The sequence below is a fragment of the Dermacentor variabilis genome, chromosome 2 (assembly GCF_050947875.1).
Source record: "Dermacentor variabilis isolate Ectoservices chromosome 2, ASM5094787v1, whole genome shotgun sequence".
Classification (NCBI taxonomy): Eukaryota; Metazoa; Arthropoda; class Arachnida; order Ixodida; family Ixodidae; genus Dermacentor; species Dermacentor variabilis.
In genome coordinates, this window is record NC_134569.1 from 269407358 (window position 1) to 269429787 (window position 22430).

The 22430-nt window shown below is 48.2% G+C and overlaps 1 protein-coding gene and 1 long non-coding RNA gene across 9 annotated transcripts in view; one reads left to right on the forward strand and one right to left on the reverse strand.

Moving 5' to 3' along the window:
- Positions 1 to 15708, forward strand: part of LOC142573295 (uncharacterized) — a 30124-nt gene extending 14416 nt beyond the window's left edge. Inside the window, exon 3 of the long non-coding RNA XR_012826291.1 lies at positions 15534 to 15708. This is a non-coding gene — a long non-coding RNA (uncharacterized LOC142573295). The remainder of the gene's footprint in view (positions 1 to 15533) is intronic.
- Positions 1 to 22430, reverse strand: part of LOC142573293 (very long-chain specific acyl-CoA dehydrogenase, mitochondrial-like) — a 291200-nt gene that overhangs the window by 223969 nt on the left and 44801 nt on the right. The window contains exon 1 of one of the 8 annotated variants that reach the window (XM_075682930.1): positions 792 to 843. The exons of the other annotated variants lie outside the window; for them this stretch is intronic. Within the exon in view, the coding sequence (XP_075539045.1) occupies positions 792 to 828 (37 nt within the window). The 5' untranslated portion in view covers positions 829 to 843. Of the gene's footprint in view, positions 1 to 791; positions 844 to 22430 lie in introns of those variants that run through there. 8 annotated transcript variants of the gene reach the window in all.

The following is a 22430-nucleotide window of genomic DNA, read 5'->3' on the forward strand; positions in this document are numbered from 1 at the left end:
TGAAGTTTGTCAACAGAAAGTTTAAAGGCACATTTTTGAGGGCGTGTGAACTGGATTAATTTGGAGCGCGCGTGGCGAGTAGAGGGAGCGAAATCTTCTCTGATAGCATAGTCAGTTCCTTTCAGTTGGCGGCCGCAAGCAAAAATGTTTTCTTTAGTCTTGTAGTGATTTAGCTTTACAATAATTGGTCTCTTCTTTTCGTTACCATATTTGCCTAAGCGGTGCGCACGTTCAATGGCGTTTCCGTCCAATTGCAGTTTAAAAGTGTCAGCGCAAAGTTTTAGGATCTTTTTTTCAGACTCTTGCCAAGTTTCTTTTCCTGTGTCATCGAAACCAAGAAACAGAAGATTGTTCCTGCGCATTCGATTGTTAGTGTCATTGCTAGCCGCTTTAAGAACCGCGATGTCACGCCTGATTTGAATTGCCTCGTGGGCAGCTGGGTCGGGATTGGTTTTCGGGTGTGCGATTTCCAGTGCAGCTAGCCGGTTGCTAATTTCTGTGAGCGTTTTGTCCTGTGTTAACTGAGCGGTCTTTAGTTCATTAAGTTCGGTCCGCATATTATCTTGGCATTCTTTGAGTTTAGTTATGACAGCCAGAATTTCTTTGGTAGGACCGGGGTTCAGCTCAACGTCACCGGAAAGAATCAATAGCAGGTGGTATAGCAAATTGAAGGCAACAGCATCCGTACACATGCGAATAGCACGGTCCCAATCGGGGTCGTAGGGGCATGACACCGCAACAAGATAACGGTTGTCACTCCAGTACTCGGCTGAGTAGCGGAGGTAACTAACCTGCAGAAATAGACGTGGGGTAAGCATGGTGTTGCATGCGATGTCGTGCCCCAAGTGGTCGATTCGTTGCTGCGCCTTAAGTAGCCTGTGCTTGGAATGCGTGATCGGTGACGTAATCGATGATAGGGGTTGCCAGGCCAGGAGAAGAATCCGGGCTGGGTCTGGGATTTCCGGGGGTGTCGGCGGGTCCGTAGGCCATCCAACGATGCAGTCGCCTGCCTCGTGAAGGCATAGGGTGCTGGGCTGTGGCAGAAGCTCAAGGGAAGAGCACGAACCAGGCGATAGGCAGCACATGAGCACCTGCAGAAATAGACGTGGGGTAAGCATGGTGTTGCATGCGGTGTCGTGCCCCAAGTGGTCGATTCGTTGCTGCGCCTTAAGTAGCCTGTGCTCGGAATGCGTGATCGGTGACGTAATCGATGATAGGGGTTGCCAGGCCAGGAGAAGAATCCGGGCTGGGTCTAGGATTTCCGGGGGTGTCGGCGGGTCCGTAGGCCATACAACGATGCAGTCGCCTGCCTCGTGAAGGCATAGGGTGCTGGGCTGTGGCAGAAGCTGAAGGGAAGAGCACGAACCAGGCGATAGGCAGCACATGAGCACCTGCAGAAATAGACGTGGGGTAAGCATGGTGTTGCATGCGGTGTTGCATGGTGTTGCAGCATGGTGTTGCAACAAAATCCCAAAGAATTTTGGAAGCATGTTAAAAGAAATGGTAAGGACAAGGTAGCTGTTACGTCGTTAGTCATTGGAGGTAACACGGTACATGACAACATTGGCAAGGCCGAAAATATTAATCAATACTTCAGCTCTGTCTTCACCCCAGTGGTCAGAACTGATGGGAAGACACAGGAACCTCTAAGCGAAATAGGTGAGATGGATACCATTAACTTTTCCTCACGTGGCATTGAGGTGTTGTTGCTGGGATTAAATGCGTCCAAGGCCTGTGGCCCTGACGGCCTACCAAACAGACTTCTCCAACTCTGTGCAACTTCAGTCACGCCATATTTAAAGATAATTTACGACAAATCTCTAGGACAGTCCTGTCTTCCAGACGAGTGGAAAGTTGGGAGTGTTGTGCCAATATATAAGTCGGGCGCACGCGGTGAAGTAGCGAATTACCGGCCAGTGTCCTTGACATTTATTTATTTATTTATTTATTTATTTATTACAGAACCCACAGCGCCAGTGTGGCATAACAGTGTGGGGGGGGGGTCAAATAGTATATACAACAAACAGTACAAGTCATTTCATAATATAAATGCAAAATAATTTACGGTACAACATATACATCCTGAGAAACACAACTTCAGTCAATAACAGAATATGTTATCTTAATGAAGAAAAAGAAAGATACATCGTCTGACAGTATTGGTCCTTAGAGCACAACATCATTCACCAAAAGAACATGTTATAACAAGGAAGAAAAAATGCATCATTAGACAGAATTGTTACAGAGTCCTGCGGTAACCTGTTCCAGTTCGAAATCATCCTGGGGAAAAAAGACATTCTTAGCATTTCGGTTTTGCATTTTAGTTCTCTTACCTTATTCACATGATCTAGACGTAAAGATACATAATCAGGCCTAAGTATGTACTTATCGCGTTCAATACCAGTTCTAGAATGAAATATGTTAGGAAAGAATTTTAACCTGAGTGATTTTCTTTGTCCCTCTAATAGTTCCCAGCGAAGATTCTCTTTCGCACATGATACGCTGAAATGCCTAGAGTAATTACGGAACACAAAACGAGCCGCTAAATTTTGAACTTTGTGTTTCTTGCAAGCTTTCAGAGCATATTTTGCATACTACAATTGTAGCGCATATTAATGAACATTCTCTATTTAATCCAGCTCAGCACGGGTTTCGAAAAGTCCTTTCCTGTGTTACACAATTAACAGAATTTACACACGACATAGCAGAATCTCTCGATCATCGACTCTCAGTAGACTGTGCTTTCTTGGACTTCCAGAAGGCATTTGACACTGTACCCCAAGCTTCCTTAATTGAAAAACTTGGAGCTTATAATATACATCCACCGGTTATTTCTTGGATAAGATCATATCTCGCATCACGAAAGCAGTTTGTCGTTAACGGTGCTCAGTCTCAGATCGCGAGTATCGCATCTGGTGAACCTCAAGGATCTGTCTTGGGTCTACTGTTACTTTTATTATATATAAATGACATAACCGATGATATCCAGTCTCAGATGCGTTTATTCGCTGATGATTGTGTGCTATACAGGGAAGTAAAATGCGTTGATGATGTGGCTCTTCTCCAACAAGATCTAGACAAAATCAACGAGTGGTGTATAAAGTGGCATATGAAGTTAAATGAAAAAAAAACTCAACATGACATTTACCAGAAAAAGGTATCCACACATGAGCAGTTATAATCTGATCAGCATACCTTTAAAACAAGTATCAGATTACAAATACCTAGAAGTTTATTTTACATCTTCGCTAAGGTGGCAGAGACACGTTGATTATGTTGCAGCCAAAGCTGGGAAAGCGTTGGGCTTTTTGCGTCGGAATGCCAGAACTTTTCCTGTACCTACTAAAGAATTATTGTACAAAACCAATGTTATACCCCTTCTTGAATATGCCTGCACAGTCTGGAACCCTCCAGCAAAGCGAGACAATGATAAATTGGAAAGGATTCAAAATTTGGCTGCCCGGTTTGTGTCAGGCAATTACCGCAGGACTATTGGGGTGGAAAGTATAAAAGAAACACTGAATTGGGTTAAAACATACGTTTGGGCGAGTTGGTAAGACATATTTGAAAAGAACAGCGTGGTGTTCACGGGGACAAGCAGGGAGAAACGACACGGACGAGCGATGACTTGCAACTGAAGTTTATTGCTTGGAACGAAATATATAGCAGCTCCGACCAACAGAAGAAACCAAAAAACCATACGTATATTCACAATCATTCCTACACGCTGCACTGAACAGGGGAGATACCTGCAATCATCATATCCCCCCCGCTAAAATGCTAGTTCTTTGAACGAATGGATAAGGAGGGGCTACTGACGCATGCGTCTTTTGACCAGGCGATGTGCGCTGCTTCGATGATTTCAAGGGTTAGTTGGTTATTATGTTTACTTAAAATTTGTGTTCTAGCGAAGTCAGGGTGGCAGGCCCTAGTGTCGCAGTCTCTGCAGTGAATTCCCAGATGCCCTTTTACTGTATTATGCACATTGTTGTTGTGCTCCTTCAGGCGTTCATTAAGGCATCTCCCTGTTTGACCGATATAAAGCCTGCCACATGACAGCAGAATGGCGTAGACAACTCCCTCTTTACAAGAGACGAATTGATTTTGATGTTTAATGTTGCACTCTCTTGGAACGAATTCATTGTTAACCATTTTGCACATCTTCCCAAGCTTATCCGGCACCGAGAAAACTACTTTGACACATGCTCTGTTAGCTATCTTTTTTATTCTATGGGAGACATGATGAATATAAGGCACTACAGCGGTTTTTACTTTTTCTTTTCCTGTCGTCGAATCTATCCTTTGTTCTTTTCTGTTTTGGCTCAAACTACTGAGGATGGTTTCTGACACTGACACTAGCAACTGCTTGGGATAACCAGCCTTTACCAGACGATCTGTTTGATGATTGAAGCTATCTTGCATCGAGTGCGTGCATGATTTGTTAAGTGCGTTATAATAGCATGATTTAGCCACTGCTCGTTTAACCAGCTTAGAATGAGATGACGTAAAAGGCAGCAATGGCTTATTGCTTCGTGGTTTGTAAGACCAACACGTGTGATGTTGCATTAATCTGAGTTTGATATCCAAAAATCTGATGACACTGTTTTCTGGCACTTCAGTAGTTAATATGAGCGGATGAAGGCACTGAACAAAGCATTTTTAGCGGGCGGGATATGACGATTACAGGCATCTCTCTTGTTCAGTGCAACGTGTAGGAATGATTGTGAATATATGCAAGGTTTTTTGGTTTCTTCTGTTGGTTGGAGCTCGTATATATGCTTCGTTCCAAGCAATAAACTTCAGTTGCTAGTCAGCGCTCGTCCGTGTCGTTTCTCCCTGCTTGTCCCCGTGAACACCACGCTGTTCTGTTGAAAAAAACTGAATTGGGAGCATTTAGATAATCGTTGACGTAAGTTGCAATTGAAATTCTTTCATGCTGTTGTGTCAGGATTGAAAATACAAAATATTTGCTTGCACCTCACTATGTCTCAGACAGAGTTGATCACATGTTCAACGTACGGGAAATCACATGCAAGACTAATTTACTTCGATTGACTTTCTTTCCTAGAACAATCAGCGAATGGAACCAATTGCCATCAAACATTGTTGTGAACATCAAATTATATCAGTATGCTGATGACACTGTCCTTGTTTCACATGCTCAAAGTTACACTGACGCCATGTCTTCTTTACAAATGGCAACAACAAAAGTGATGGACTGGTTTCAGAATACCATATTTACACGATTGTGAGTCGACTCGAATGTAAGTCGACCCCCCCATATCGCTTGACCGGAAAAAAAAAAGAAAACCGAAGGCGCATTCGATAACGAAAATTTATTAGTAGCTGACATGGTCACTGGACTACTCGTCTTCACTAGTGCTGCCATCGTCATCGTTGCTGCGGTCCCACGGCGCGTCGTGGTCCAGCGAAATTTCAAATTTGGCAAACGACCGCACCAGGACATCTTGCAGAACAGCAGCCCACGCCAAATGCACCCAACCACACACAGCCGTCAGGGAGGCTCTTTTGACAGGTCCGGTTGGCGTAATTTCGCAGTCTTCTGCCGCCAGCCACTCGTACTCACGGCGGAGCAGAACCTTAAAATTAAGGCGAAGGTCCGGGCTTGTTTCATGACCACGTCACACTTCACTGGCAGGGACCGATCACGCATTTCAGCGACGCTGCCGCAAGCTTAGCCTACAGCTCCGGAAAGCGTCCAGACTTCGGCACGTGGGAAATTTCTCACTTGCCGCCACAGGGTGAAAATTTCGCTTCGCTGCAGTCGCCACTCTCGCACCACCCGTTTACAAACATCGAAATTGCGGCCCACAGCGCAGTGATTTCTTTCTTCGGCGTAAAGGATGACAGCCCTCTTGAACGCTGCTGTGAACGAGTGCCGAAAGATTAGTGGGCCTGCAGCACTCATGACGACTTGGGAAGCATAGAAGTAGCACGTAGCCGGCAGTCAAGTGGAGCGCGTCAAAAAGTTGGTCAAACCAATGCCAATGCATTTAAACAGAGAAAGAGAAACCCGCGAACGGTGTCTGCTCTTCCATGAACTACCGATACTCCCCGCAAGCGCCGCCGTTCCATAGAGAAAGCTAACCAGTAAGTATGCCAGACACGAGGACAAAAAAGGACAGAGCATTAAACGACAGGTTAAAAATGCGGAAGGTAAAAATTGGATAAATTCAATGGAAAAGAAGCATAGTGCAGAACTATATCGACACTGGAAACAGCAGATCAGGAAGGAAGCGTTTTATGATAACTCAAGAGGCAGTGCCCTACTCTTTGAAGCTAGATCAGGATGTCTTAGAACGCGGAGCTATAAAAAGAAATTTAACGAAGAAGAAGACACATGTACTGTGTGTGGTAAATATGTAGAAACGATGGAACACCTCATACTAGAATGTGATGGTATCAATCCCGATGTCGATGCGGCCACAGTCACCCTTCCTGAGGCCCTAGGGTTCAGAGATGATAGTCATGTAAATAAATATGCGGTGGAAATTAGCAAAAGGCGATTGGAGGATTGGTGGCTCAAAAGCAGAGAGGTGACATAAGGTTAAAAGGGTAGGAAGACGTATTTAAAGAAAATCGAGAAATTCAATAACACACAACACAGATAAAAATAAAAGGCAAAATAAAAATCTGAGCATGGTGGCAACTGCCATCGCCCCGTTTCAAAGGGGACGCTCCTACCTTCCATCCATCCATCCAGAAATGTGGCCGTTCTAAGGGTGCCGCCGCAAATGGGAACAGCGGCGCTTCCATCAACTATCGACACCCCCCATGAGTGTTGCATGCACTGTAAGACTCAAAAATGTTGAAAAACCCTTCCGAAAAGCAAACAAACACGCGGGATAGCGAAAAGATACGGGTAGGACCATAGAGCAAACATAAAATTGTAACTACGTTGTAGCTCTCGTTGGTATCGCTTTTTTTTTTTTTGGCGGGGCAATGTTTTGATTTCGATTGTAAGTCGACCCCCCAACTTCAGACTTTCAAATTTTAAAAAAGGGGTCGACTTACAATCGTGTAAATACGGTAATGTAGTCCATATCAATGCGTTCAAAACTCAACTAATCTGTTTCCACAATCCTGTCAAGCAAGTTACCCTATCACCCCCATTATATTTGCACACATCACATTGCAATCCCTGTTCGTGTGCCCCTGTGCAATACGCTTGTTCAATTAAATACCTTGGTGTCTTTTTTGACAGTGATTTGACCTGGAACTCTCATTTCGCATATATTTGTCAAAAACTTCGCGCAGTGTCTTGTGTTTTGCATAATATAAAATTTTACATGCCATTGTCTGTCCGGGAAGAAGAAGATGACGCCGAGTAGGTCGGACGCGCTCCGATCGGCTCCTGCTTTTTCTCGATCTCTTGGAAGTTTATGATGTGGTGGCCTGTGAACTTTGCGTGCATTATTTCAGTGAAGTTCTACCGAACACGTGGATAGCAGTTTTTTGGAGGTGGGTGGAGTTTCCGAACATTTATCGCCGATCTTGTGCCGACCACGCCGGACTGAGTGCTAGTCCTAACGCTAAACGCGACGGCGCCGGTCTCGACGAGACGCTGGGCTGCTGCCACTGGCCTGCGTTAGCCTGTAGGCGCTAGTTCACCGCTTTTTGTGCAATGGAGAGTGAAGACGACGGGGACGATTTAGCCTCCGAAGGTTTTGGGAAAGATTCTGGCTGGATAACGGTCGCCAAACGGCGCGTTTGCAAGAACGCTTCCGGGCGTCTTGGCCCAAACTCGTCCGCGGCTCACCCTGACGGCCAAGATACGCTGCGGGACCGAAATAGATATAAAGAAGCTAAAAGCAAGATTATCCGGGGCAGCAAGATGCCACCGCTACCAAAGGACGAAATGAAGATTGTGGTCAGACCCAGAGGCGGACTGAGTATTACCAAGGCAGGCCCAACAGTGGTCGCAGAAGCCATATGGGCTGCAACGGGTATCAGTACGACGGAAAGAGAATGGGACACTATGTGCCCCAATCCGATGCAAAATGTGATGGTGATCAGCACATCTAGTCACGAACACGCGGTTCGTTACGCCGCTGTGGAGAACATTACAGTCGCCGGGAAGCAGCATGAGGTGAGCGCGTATGTTGCTGCGCCGCACGCCACTTGCAAGGGGGTAATTCGGCGCATCGCAATCGAGGACGGACCTGAGGTCATTGACAGGAAGATCGTCAACCGGAGAAATCCACTCGCGCTCGGTGCCAAAAGAATCAAGAATACTGGAACTGTGGTGGTGTTATTCGAGGGATATAAGGTCCCAAATTACGTTGCGTATGGGGGCACTCTGATCAGGTGCATGCTTTACCACAAACAGATGGATGTTTGCTACACCTGCGGACGGTTTGGACACCGCTCCGATGTCTGCCCGTCACCAGAGGAAGTGGTATGCAGGGGTTGTGGAGCAACCAATCCCGATGAACAACACAGCTGCGATCCAAAATGCAAGTTATGCGGCGAGGCCCACCTGACCGCAGCTAAGGAATGCAGGAAACGCTTCCAGACGCCGTACGTAGTTCGACGCAGAAGAGGAGAACGCGCTCGCAACGCTGAGCGGGAGGAAAGAAGCAAGCCATCACCACCCTTCAAGGATGAGCAACACTTTCCAGCTATCTCCGGTGAAAGGCACCCACGCTCTCAAGAATCGGACTCATCGGCCCCATCCGGCACCCGAGGCCGTTCCCAATCCAGAGGGCGATCCAGATCCCGGGGGCGCTCCAGATCCAGAGGACGGACAGCGTCTAGAGGGACGAGAATACGCATCAATTCCGGAAGCCGCATTAGGCCCGACAGCCGCACCAGGTCCAGTTCCAGACCCAGAGGGCACCAGACAGGACCGGTTCCTGGATCGTCGAGACCAACCTCCTGGGCTGACATTATCCGTGGAGGACAGGCAGAGGTGAAGTCGGGGGCATCCTCAGAGCATGTGACAGGAAGCGCGTATAAAATAGCACAACTTGAACGCGAGAATGCGAATATGAGGGAGGTTATTAAAAAGCTTACGTCCGAAATCGCGGAGATCAAACACGCGAGAGGAACGCGTCCTCCGCCTGCGTCCGCTCCATTGGAAACACCCCAACCTATGGAGGTTCCTATAGTGGAGGGCGAACAAGATGAGGCGAGACCCTCTAAAAAGCGAGCAGTGGCTTGTGAGCAGGATAGTATTCCGGGACGCGCAAGGTCAGAAATTCGCGAAATGTTTTCAGCGCTAAGCGACAGCGTAAGGCAACTGGCGGAGAAGGTCTCCCAGATACAAAGCGAGATGGCCTTTCAAACTGAAAGTATGAACAAACGTGTGTCCAAAATAGAATCGTTCCTAGAGAACGTAATGTTGCCAATCCCTGGTCCTAGCGTCAATGTCGTACCACATACTACCATTGGGTCCCCTATAACTGGGGACAATTCATCCGCAGAATATGGGGACAAAAGTAGACAGCAACAAGATGGCGGGCTCAAATGAATCTTTTCGCATTTGGCAATGGAACTGCAGGGGCTTTCTTAAGAAGAAAGCGCCTCTGCAGCAATACATTCGCAGCAATTCCGAAAAACCACATGTAATCCTTATTCAAGAAACCCTATCTGCTGAAGTCATTTTGTCGGGATATCAATCGATTCTTGGTCAAACTGGGAGGAGAGGTGTATGCACCCTTGTAAGTCGTAAGCTCACATATATCACTCACGACCTGGGGATGGCCACCTGTAAGGCAGAGCATGTGATGATAGAAATCATACCAGGCCGATTGAGACGCCAGAGCGTTTTCATTCTTAACGTGTATAGTAGCCCCAATGACCTTCGCCAGCGTTTCAAAGCGCTTCTAAGGAAGGCAATCAATCTCGCCGGGACTAATCCTTTGGTGATAGCCGGGGACTTCAATGCCCCGCACTACGCGTGGGGCTACATGTACAACACGGTCAAGGGAAAGGAGTTATGGCAGAATGCTACAGACTTGGACCTTACGCTCGTCACTGATAAGTCTTTTCCGACCAGAATGGGAACATCTTCGTGCAGGGACTCGACTCCGGATTTAATGTTCGTCAAGAATTTGTCAAAGGCGCAATGGACTAACACTGCTGTTGATCTTGGCAGCGATCATTATATCCTCGCTACACACTTTCCAACAACACCTAAGAGGCCGAAGGAGTTCTTCTTCACGGATTGGGACAAGTTCCGCAAGATAAGGAATGAGCGCCAACCTCCAACCACCAGACTGAGCCTTGAACAGTGGATGGACCAGATCAGGGAAGATATCAAGAGTAACACTCACAAAATATGCACGGACCTTCCTGTGGAAAAGATGGATAGTCGCCTAGCCCATCTACTAGAGGCTAAGCAGTCCCTCCTCAATCGATGAAAGGGCCAACGGCTAAATCGCAGACTACGCAAAAAGATTGCTGAACTCAATAGAACCACAGAGGAGTACTGCCACATCCTCTCAAAGCAACAATGGGACGAGGTGTGCAACTCAGTTGATGGTCAAATGCGGAATGGTCGAAACTGGAATCTTTTGAAGCATCTTCTGGACGACACCAACACAAGGTCCAACCAGCAGCATGTGATGGCAAAGCTTCTGCATACAGCCACACGAACCAAGTCCACGGAGGAAGTCCTGCAGAGCCTGGTGGAGAAGTACCTTCCTGTTGGTCCCCGGCAAGGGACATCGGTCGCCTACGCAGACTACCTTGGGCCACCCAACTCCAAGCTGGATGCAGACATCAGCACGGAAGAGGTTAGGAGGGCGCTGCATGAGCTTAATAGCAAGTCTGCTCCTGGTCCCGACGGCATCACAAATAGGACCCTCCGTAACCTGGACGATCACTCGATAGAATACCTGACAGAAGTCATCAACGAGACATGGAAGGAAGGCAAGGTCCCGGAAGCATGGAAGCGGGCACTTACAGTACTGATCCCCAAACCTGGCAAATCATCAAGCCTGGACAACTTGTGACCAATATCGCTCACGTCCTGCGTTGGCAAGGTCGCGGAACATGTCATACTCAACAGGCTCACGAGGTTCATCGAACACAAGGAACTCTACCCCCACACGATGATTGGCTTCAGGGCAGGTCTGTCCACACAGGACGCCATGAAGCTCATCAAGAGTCAGATAATCGACAATGACACGCGGGACACTCGGGCCATCCTTGGATTAGATTTGGAGAAGGCTTTCGATAAGATAGCCCATCAATTTATACTGCAATCGATATCCGAGCTTGGTCTGGGCGTAAGATTCCATGATTACGTTAGGTCATTTTTGCACCGAAGAAGAGCGACTCTCCGCGCAGGAGACATGATCGCGGAAGAGGTGGAGCTTGGAACAAGGGGCACTCCACAGGGCTCGGTGATCTCGCCCACTTTGTTTAACCTGACCATGATCGGCCTTTCCAGAACACTCTCACGAGTCGAGGGCATCAGGCATACCATCTATGCGGATGACATTACCATTTGGTGTGTTGGAGGAAGTGATGGACAGGTTGAGAGTGCGTTACAGGAGGCCATCGAGGTCACGGAGGGCTATCTTCGACCCACGGGATTAAACTGTTCGGCTAAGAAGTCAGAGCTTTTACTATACCGCCCCTTAAGAAGAGGTCGTAAGCCCATGGGCTGGAGACCACTGTCTGACAGCACCATTTGTCTTCGCACGGGCAAGGGAGACAAGATTCCTAGGGTCGACGCAATAAGAATACTCGGCATGGTAGTCGAATCTACTGGCTCTAACGCGCAAACGATAATCAAGCTCACGACCAAGACGGACAACGCAGTACGTCTCATCCGAAGGGTGGCTAACCGTCATCATGGCCTTAAAGAAGACAATCTGTTACGGTTGATTAACGCCTTTGTGCTTTGCTACTTTGCCTACGTGGCGGCTATGCACAGATGGCAAAGAGCAGAGAGGAACAAACTCAACACGTTGCTCAGGAAAATAACTAAGCGAGCCCTGGGTATACCGATCTTCACCAACACCAATCGCCTCCTCCAGCTAGGTGTGCATAACACTCTGGAGGAGATTGCAGAGGCTCAGGAAAGAGCGCAACTTGCCAGACTCTCCACGACCGCCGCCGGTAGGAGGATATTACAAGAGCTCGGCTACCCACCATCTGCAGAAGCACCAAGAAAATTCCATTTACCACGGGACATACGAGATTTGATCTCCGTATCGCCGATACCAAGAAATGTACACCCTGAATATAACAAGGGTAGAAGGAAAGCAAGAGCTTCAGCCATACTCAAACAGATCCAGACAGAGGGGCGTAGAGCCTGCTTTGTTGACGCGGCCGCATATCGGAAGGGGTGCTCCTTGTCTGCAGTAGTGGTAGATTCCAAGCAGCGACTCACGAACTGTGCATCTGTACGAACCGGAGATCCGGCGATAGCCGAGCAGGTGGCCATTGCCTTGGCGATGCTTGATGACAGCAGCGACGTCATCTACATTGACTCACGGTCGGCCATTAGGGCATTTCAGTGTGGAGTGATCTCAGAACAGGCTTTTGGGCTGCTTCGTAAGGCAGGTCCGGATAAAATCAAGTATCACTTGCTTACTTGGTTCCCAGCCCACGTTGGGCACATGGCGGGTGTCCCCACAAACCTCAATGAGACGGCCCACGCTGCCGCGCGCGCACTGACTGACCGCGCTGGCGCTGTAACGGCCGAAGAGAGAGTTACGCATGGTAGGGACGCGCCTGCCACTATAATGAACTTCTTAAACACTTCTATCTCTCGCGGCGACAATACCCTCCTCCTCACCCCAAGCTCACTAGGCCTCAGGCACTGACATTCAGACTGTTGCAGACAGAAACCTATCCCAACCTGTTCACGTTACATGCGATATATCCGGAGATTTACACTGACGACGCGTGCCCCGCTTGCGGGGATAGATCAACACTTTCGCACATGCTCTGGGGATGTATCTCTATTGGCGGCGAGGAGTTACGGAGTCGCCATCTATCGGAAGCGCCTCGCTGGCGTAGTATGAGGGATCACGTGGCGCGCTCCTCATAGGTTTGGCTGTCAGCGCTCACTGAAAACACCACGCGCGAGCTCTCTCGGACATTTCTGTAAGTACTTTCGAAACGAGAGAAGTTTCTTACTGTCTAAATAATAATCTTGGGTAAACTGAAAGCACACAATCGTTTACAGACGCTATCTCTTTACCGAATACGTACAGTGAACGCCACTGCGCGCGGTCGCCGCGGTGGAGTCTCCCGAACCGGCTTCTTGCGTGAAAGGTAGGTAAACGCTGAGAGCAAACTATCTGAAATCTGTTCTTATAGTGTTTGTATAACTAAATGGAGCGTAATAGAATGAAGCCTCAATGCAGCGATAGCGCAGATTCGCAGCGACCGACTGCGCGTCTGCATGCTTGTCCGCGCACTGTTTCGCTTTCTCCGCGCGCGCGTTTTCGCGCCGTGCCATGAGCTTTAGGCCGCAGAATATGAGCATTTGACAGTATACAAGCAACCATTGTTGCGTGGGCGCTATCACAGCTGTTAAAAAATGATTTCATTGTAGAGACTTCGACGCCTACGGGGACTGTGATTTGCCGTCGCGACGATTCAATCTTTTTTTTTCTTCTAAATTCTTTGACCTTTCAATACTATTTCTCGAGTTGCGTCGCACTGTATGTTTGTCGGTGTTCTCAGCGTGCAATTTCCCGCTGCTCCTTTTTTGTAATCCAGTGCATTAATTCATATCACAAACATGACCATATGCCATGCTTTTTTTTAAATGTGCTTCTTACCGCTGCCTTTCCACTCCACTGAGCTTGCCAGTATTTATAGCATCGACAAGTTCATAGACCAAACCGTCATGACATTAGTCGGGCAGCGGACTCGGGCGAGCGTCTCAGTGCGCGTTTTCAGAACATCGCAGACCGGGCGCCGTAGCAGAAATCTTCCTCGCGTCTGTGCTTGCTGCATGCCCGAGTTGTAGCCGATGACTGTTTGCCGGTTTTATATTTCGCGAGCCAAGCTTCACACAGCTTCTTGTCCTGCGGCTAGGTGTGAATAAGGCTGACACCGTGCTCCGTTGCGTGCGTCCGGCATTGCGGCACCGAGCAGTAGCCTACCATGTTGTGCGCCTTCAAAGGCAGCCACTACCTATTGTAGTGCTTTCAAGAGTTGTAAAGGAGACACTCGAAGCGGGAAAATCTCGCCACTAAATGAGGACCGCAGCGTACGAGGGAATTTAAACTCTCGTTTTCAGCTCGCTTCGGCGCGCCCGACGCGGCCGCTATGTCCACGTGATCCCTCCTAGCACGTCACGCCGACGGTGGCGCCAGCTTTTCCAGTGGTGGAGCTCGAGGCCAATAGCAAGCCCTGACCTCAGCTCAGCTAGGTGGGAGGCGGCCCTCCGCAACCCACTCCTGGCTGAGCAACGTTGGGCTGTCCAGCAGGCCCACGATGCGGCTGGCAGGCTAGGCCTGTCGGTCCCGATGTGGGAGCGGCCCGCGACGTGCTAATACGCGTTCTGCAGGACTGTAAAATAAAAGTTACTCAATCAATCAAATAAATCAATTGTCTGTCCGAAAGCTTGTAGTACATGCCTTATGCTACAGTGTAATCCGGTATGGGATATCTACATATGGTCATGGCGCCCAACATTTGGTAAACCGGGTCAACTCTGTCCTTCGTGGCATTCTGAAGCATGTTGCTTATGATGTCTTCCCCAAATCTGATGTGTTCAAAACTTTGTCTTTACCTGATTTCAATTCTTTGCTGCTAGAAACTTCTCTTAAAGCTTTTTTGGATAAGTCAGTATAAAATTCCTTATGTGCCTGTTCGTTCCTTGAGACCAAAGAATCCTTACATTACACCCCGCTGTAAGATGAGATATGGTCGAAGACTCCGTAACTATTATGTCCCAACAATGTTTAATTTACTTCCTCAAAGCATACAAGATGTGAAAACGAAATATGGTCTTAGAAAGGCTCTTAGACACATTAATGCGTGATGGGAAGCCTGTCATGTGTCTGTGTGTGTTTTTTTTTTCGCTGTTGTCTAATAACGTGTTACTGATGGCTCTGTCGCTGTCTGCCAGGCACTGCCGTTCAAGCCCACTGCGGCTTTGGCAGGCCCGATTCTTCCACTGTACGAGTCTCAAGTCATCAATAAAGTATTATTATTATTATTATTATTATTATTGCCTCTGTTATTTCTAATGATGTTTTCTTTTCTATGTTAGCATAACCTCATTTAAGTTTGTGCCAATGACATCTGTATTTTGTGACTGATTGTGATTAGTGGTTATTTTTATTAGTTGTGTGACTGACACTGGTATGTATTTCTTTATCTTTTTTGTGTATATCCTCCCCCACTGTAATGCCTGTTAAGGCGCTGTGAGTAATAAAGTAAAAAAAAATTAAGATACCCGTAATTTAAGAGAAAGGAGTGCTTACATTCATTTTTAATGTGAGATAAACTTCTTACTTAGCGAATATTGCTAATTGAAGTTCCAATTTCAACATTCCAATTTTCTCCCTCACTTTTTTCCCTCCTCTGAACAGGTATTGCTTGCCTATGCCAACAAGAAGTTTGTGTTGAGACACAAGAACCTTCACGCATGGTCTTTGACAGCAAGCCTTTGTGGCCAGCCAGTGCTCTCCTACGAAGGCTGGCTTGCTCTGGCAGTAGCGGGATTCATCTATGATCCCCTTTGCTGCTATTTGTCACTCTTATTAACTACACTTTCTGAATCTTTTCTAATTTATTAGGTAATAAAGTATGACTATGTGACCTGGTGCGAAGTAGATGTCTTGCTGCATTATCGCTTGCAATCATTTTTTATGCATGAAAAACTCATTGTACAGTGTATGAAAAAAAATAACAGCATAATATGATTCATCTTTCAGTTCCGGTAACATGCAACATGCAAGGAATTCACTAATGGGTGGTATGCTGAAGAACTGGCCATTATTTCTGCGTGATGCTGTGCGAGCTTGTAGCATTGCCTTACAAGGGGCAATCATAAAGTAAGTTACAATTTGCTTTTAAATGAAGCATGGACATCAGAAAAAAAATATATTTATATTGCCAGTTAGAGTGATTCGCAGTGTTTTTCCAGGTGTGTCATTATCATCATCAGCCTGGTTACGCCCACTGCAGGGCAAAGGCCTCTCCCATACTTCAACAACCCCGGTCATGTACTAATTGTGGCCATGCCATCCCTGCAAACTTCTTGATCTCATCCACCCACCTAACTTTCTGCCGCCCCCTGCTACGCTTCCCTACCCTTGGAATCCACTCCGTAACCCGTAATGGCCATCGGTTATCTTCCCTCCTCATTACATGTCCTGCCCATGCCTATTTGTTTTTCTTGATTTCAACTAAGATGTCATTAACTCGCTTTTGTTCCCTCACCCAATCTGCTCTTTTCTTATCCCTTAACGTTACACCCATCATTCTTCTTTCCATAGCTTGTTGCGGCCTCCTCAATTTAAGTAGAATCCTTTTCGTAAGCCTCCAGGTTTCTGCCCCGTAGGAGAGTACTGGTAAGACGTAGCTATTATACACTTTTCCAGGGTGTCTACCAAGTTGACATTTCCAAATTCCCTTAGTTTTCCAGGTTTTCCCTGAGTGCCTTTGCACATTTCCCTGAGTGATGCAGAACTATGTTTTATGTCAAGACGAGCTGAAAACATATCGCCTGATTCTGTCACTCTCGAGTAAGCACATGAAAAAAATAAAAAAGCAACTTAATCCAATTTGAATACTAAGGAGTAGTGTTTATTCAAAAAGAGAATAGAAGGCAGGGGATAGTAAAATGGACAGCAAATAAAGTGTCTTCAAAAAAAATTGCAAATGAAGTCGGACATTCACAAATACGAATAAAAAGGAGATGCACATAGAAGCAAATATTGTCACGTGGTGGCGACGTTGAAGAACACAGTAGCAAATACTGTGAAAGACAAAACTAACTTTTATTGGGCGAACCTGTGCCCACAAAAACAGGCTACACTTATAGCACAACGATAGTGGCGAACACGGTCGGCGATCGTCGAAAATCTGATCAGCGAGTCAAGTGCGTCGGCTTCTATACAGCAGTCATCGAATCTTCCAGACTAATCGTTGGGACCCGCATGCCTTCCACAAAGTTCTACAACATTCGAGTCGCGCGATGAAATCAGATAACACAAGGTTCGGCGACAACAGACAGCGGATAGAAGCATCGATAACTTTCCAGAAACTTCGGATACATGCAGACGCGTCCCGTGCTGTGCGATAACATTTGTTAGGTGGCGAAGCGTGGTCGCCCGTTAAATATAAGTACACGTGTCAATATTCCCCTCTTAAAAAGCATCGACCCGATGCTGCAAACAAACAAAAGTAATAAAAGAAAAGCACTCCAAGCAAAGAAAACAACAAAATAAGGAAGTTCATCAGCGTCCGTAAAAGGGTTTAAGACGCACCACGTGGACCACTTCAGATCGTGCACGGCATCGCGGTGAATGCGAAATGCCGTCTGGCACAACCTCATAGTCCAGTGCGCCAATACATCGGGTGACCTTGTAGGGTCCGAAATATCGTCGCAGTAGTTTTTCACTGAGTCCTCGTCAGCGTATCGGGGTCCACACCCAAACACGGTCGCCGGGCTCGTGCTCGACGAAGCGTCGTCGGAGGTTGTAGTGTCGGCTGTCGGTCTTCTGCTGGTTCTTGATCCGCAGGCGGGCGAGCTGTCGGGCTTCTTCGGCGCGCTGGAGGTAGGTAGCGACGTCAAGGTTCTCCTCGTCAGTGACGTGCGGCAGCATGGCGTCGAGCGTCATCGTCGGGTTCCTGCCGTAGACCAGCTTGAACGGCGTGATCTGTGTTCTTTCTTGCACCGCCGTGTTGTAAGCGAATGTTACGTATGGCAGGACAGCATCCCAGGTCTTGTGTTCGACGTTGACGTACATCGCTAGCATGCCGGCGAGGGTCTTATTCAGCCGCTCCGTAAGACCATTCGTCTGCGGGTAGTAGGCCGTTGTCCACTTGTGCCTTGTCTCACTGTATTTCAGAATGGCTTCGGTGAGCTCCGCTGTAAAGGCCGTTCCTCTGTCGGTGATGAGGACTTCTGGGGCGCCATGTCCCAGCAGGATGTTTTTGACAAAGAATTTCGCCACTTCGGCTGCGCTACCTTTCGGCAGTGCTTTTGTTTCAGCGAAGCGGGTGAGGTAGTTTGTCGCCACGACGGTCCACTTATTTCCGGTTATTGGCGTAGGAAAGGGTCCCAGCAAGTCCATCCCAATCTGCTGGAATGGTCGGCAAGGAGGCTCGATTAGCTGTAGTAATCCGGCTGGCCTTGCCGGCGGTGTCTTGCGTCGCTGACAGTCTCGGCATGTTCTGACATAACGGGCGACGTCGGTGGTCAGTCGCGGCCAGTAATACTTTTCTTGTATCCTCGATAGTGTCCGGGAAAATCGGAGGTTTCCAGCGGTCGGATCGTCATGCAGGGCATGCAATACTTCTGGACGAAGTCCTGACGGGACAACAAGAAGGTAATTGACGCGGACTGGTGAGAAATTCTTCTTCACGAGTAGATTGTTTTGAAGCGTGAAGGAAGATAATCCGCGCTTAAATGCCCTGGGGACAACTTCGGTGTGCCCTTCCAAATATTCGACGAGGCCTTTTAGCTCCGGGTCTGCCCGTTGCTGTTCAGCGAAGTCTTCCGCGCTTATTATTCCAAGGAAGGCGCCAACATCCTCGTCATCTTGCGGCGGTAGGTCAATGGGTGCGCGTTATAGGCAATCGGCATCGGAGTGTTTTCGTCCAGACTTGTAGGTTACAGTGATGTCGTATTCTTGTAGTCTGAGGCTCCACCGCGCCAGTCGTCCTGAAGGATCCTTTCTATTCGCTAGCCAACACAACGCGTGATGGTCAATGACGACTTTGAATGGCCTGCCATAAAGATAAGGGCGAAATTTAGCTGTAGCCCAAATGATGGCGAGGCATTCCTTTTCGGTCGTAGAATAGTTGCCTTCCGCCTTTGACAGCGATCGGCTAGCGTAAGCTATCACCTGTTCGACTCCGTTTCTTCTCTGGACTAGAACGGTACCGAGGCCTAGGCTACTGGCGTCAGTATGGATTTCTGTATTGGCGTACTCGTCGAAAAGCGCAAGTACCGGCGGCGAGCGCATGCGTCGTTTGAGTTCTTCAAATGCATTGGCCTGCGGCGTTTCCCACTTGAAGTCAACATCACATTTAGTTAGACGTGTCAAAGGCTCGGCGATGCGTGAAAAGTTCTTGACAAAGCGCCTGTAGTAGGCACACATGCCAAGGAATCTACGCACTGCCTTCTTGTTGATGGGTTGCGGGAACTGTGCGATGGCAGCTGCCTTTTGCGGGTCCGGACGGTCACCAGATTTGCTGATTACAGAAGCTACAGAAGCTACAGAAGCTAATCGTGAGCGAAGCGGCATTTTTCCGGCTTCAGAGTAAGCCCTGACGACTTGATAGCCTCTAGAACTGTTGCAAGCCGCCTGAGGTGATCGTCGAAATTTCCAGCGAAGACAAAGACGTCATCCAAATAAACGAGACAGGTCTGCCACTTCAATCCTGCTAACACCGTGTCCATGACGCGCTGGAACGTTGCAGGCGCCGAGCACAGTCCAAATGGCATAACCTTGAACTCGTAGAGGCCGTCTGGGGTGATGAAGGCCGTCTTTTTGCGATCTCTTTCGTCGACTTCTATTTGCCAATAGCCAGACTTGAGGTCCATCGACGAGAAGTATTTAGCGTTGCAGAGCCGATCCAATGCGTCGTCTATTCGTGGGAGGGGGTATACGTCCTTCTTCGTGATCTTGTTCAGACGACGATAATCGACGCAGAAACGTAGGGTTCCGTCCTTTTTCTTTACCAGGACAACAGGGGATGCCCAAGGGCTTTTCAACGGCTGGATGATGTCGTTGCGCAGCATTTCGTCGACTTGTTCTCTTATAGCTGCACGTTCTCGCGGCGAAACTCGGTAACGGCTCTGGCGGAGTGGTCGAGCGCACTCCTCGGTGATCATGCGGTGCTTGGCGACTGATGTTTCTCGAATCCTCGATGACATTGAAAAGCAGCCTTTGTATCGTCGGAGCAGACTTCTGAGCTGCTGTTGCTTACTCACGGGGAGACTTGGATTAATGTCGTAGTCTGGTTCGGGAACCATCGTCGTCCTGGTAGATGCGGCGGAATCCGAGAGGACAAACGCATTACTGGTTTCTAGAATTTCCTCGATGTACGCGATCGTCGTGCCCTTGTTGATGTGCTTGAACTCCTGGCTGAAGTTTGTCAGCAACACTTCAGTTTTCCCTCCATGCAGCCAAGCGATCCCTCTCGCGACGCAAATTTCACGGTCTAGCAGTCTAGTAGTTGGTCACCCTCAATGACGCCTTCTACGTCGGCAGGCATTTTGGTGCCTACGGATATGACAATGCTGGAGCGAGGCGGGATGCTGACTTGACTTTCGAGCACACTTAAGGCATGGTGACTACTAGAGCTCTCCAGCGGTATCGCTCGATCTTCCGACAGCGTTATGGACTTCGACTTCAGGTCAATGATTGCGCCATGTTGGTTCAGGAAGTCCATGCCGAGAATGACGTCTCGCGAACACTGTTGGAGGATAACGAAGGTGGCAGGGTAAATCCGGTCATGAACGGTAATTCTTGCCGTGCAGATTCCAGTCGGCGTAAAGAGGTGTCCTCCAGCGGTCCGAATTTGGGGACCCTCCCATGCAGTCTTAACCTTCTTCAACTGGGCGGCGATGTGTCCACTCATTACGGAGTAATCGGCCCCTGTGTCGACTAAGGCAGTGACTGCATGGCCATTGACTGCATGCTCCAGGGGCAGTCCTTGCAGCCTGCGGCTACCTCGCTGGTTCTTGGCGACGTTGGTGTCTTCCGCGTGAGGGCTTGGGTCACAGCTTTGTGTGGGCGTCCGGTACATGAACGCAAAGCACCTCCACCAGATGTCACGTGGTGGTGACGTTGAAGAACACAGTAGCAAATACTGTGAAAGACAAAACTAACTTTTATTGGGCGAACCTGTGCCCACAAAAACAGGCTACACTTATAGCACAACGATAGTGGCGAACACGGTCAGCGATCATCGAAAATCTGATCAGCGGGTCAAGTGCGTCGGCTTTTATACAGCAGTCATCGAATCTTCCAGACTAATCGTTGGGACCCGCATGCCTTTCACAAAGTTCTACAACATTCGAGTCACGCGATGAAATCAGATAACACAAGGTTTGGCGACAACAGACAGCAGATAGAAGCATCGATAACTTTCCAGAAACTTCGGATACATGCAGACGCGTCCCGCGCTGTGCGATAACATTTGTTAGGTGGCGAAGCAGGGTCGCCTGTTAAATATAAGTACACATGTCAATATATTCGAATATGAGCTATTTCTATCAACTGATAGCAAGCTCAGTGGTATGAGGCCCGAACTCTGTCACAATTGATCGAGATTCTCTCCCAACGGCTCATAAGTCAACCTCAACTGTCCTGACATACTCTCAGCCCAAGCACGACGCCTGAGTGTTGTGTTTCACTGCTTTAACGAGTTTATTTTGGTTTGGATGAGGGACACCTGCATCTCGGCATCAGCCAAAACTGTTTTTTGAGCTCAAGCTCCTTCAAAACGGCGGCAGCAAGCTTCCTTTCGTTTATTCCTCAATGCGTACATCATTGCTGTTCTTGTCCTCCTTCTGCCACTCGTTCGCCCCAAGGACCATTTGAAGCATCTTGGTCAGTTGCACAGTACGCGGCCGATTTTTAGAACTCCCTAGGGGTCGCGAAAGTGTTCGAAAAATCCGCCAGTTGAAAAAAAAATAAATGCCTGTCATTTACTGCCCTTAGGGGCTCAAACCGCCACAGACACGTTCGAAAACGCCCTGAAGGCCTGTCGGTACACATATTAGGCATATCGGCGCACGTACTGTGTCAGGAAATACCGAGTGCACGTGTGTATAATTAAGGAATACATACTGTTTTCCGTGGCAATAGCCCCTTCCCACACTTGTTATGCTTCACTGCAATACTTTTGCGTATGCTTCACCATGTAACATTTCCGTACAGAGGCGAAGCTAACTTTCGGGAACCGGCATTATGCAACGCGCCGTGTTTTCTAAGTTTCTAAGCCAATCGCGAGGAACCCAAAGGCGGAGTCCGTGCCATTGCTGACAGCAGCTAATTCTTTCAATAAAAAACTCGGCACCCAACGGCAAGAAGCTTCATAGCGAACGTCGAAGCAGCTAGGCCTAGCGTTGCCGCAGTGGTGGCAACGGCTGCCAGCGGATCCGCGTGCGAGAGTGCCGGTTCGAGGTGGCGAAGTAATCAAAACTGCGGCGGTGGCGTCTGATTATTGCCGTTTCGGACCTGCGGTCAGGGCAAAATGTCCGGGAAATCGGACGGCGATGAGTTTTTGCGTCCGAAATTTCAAAC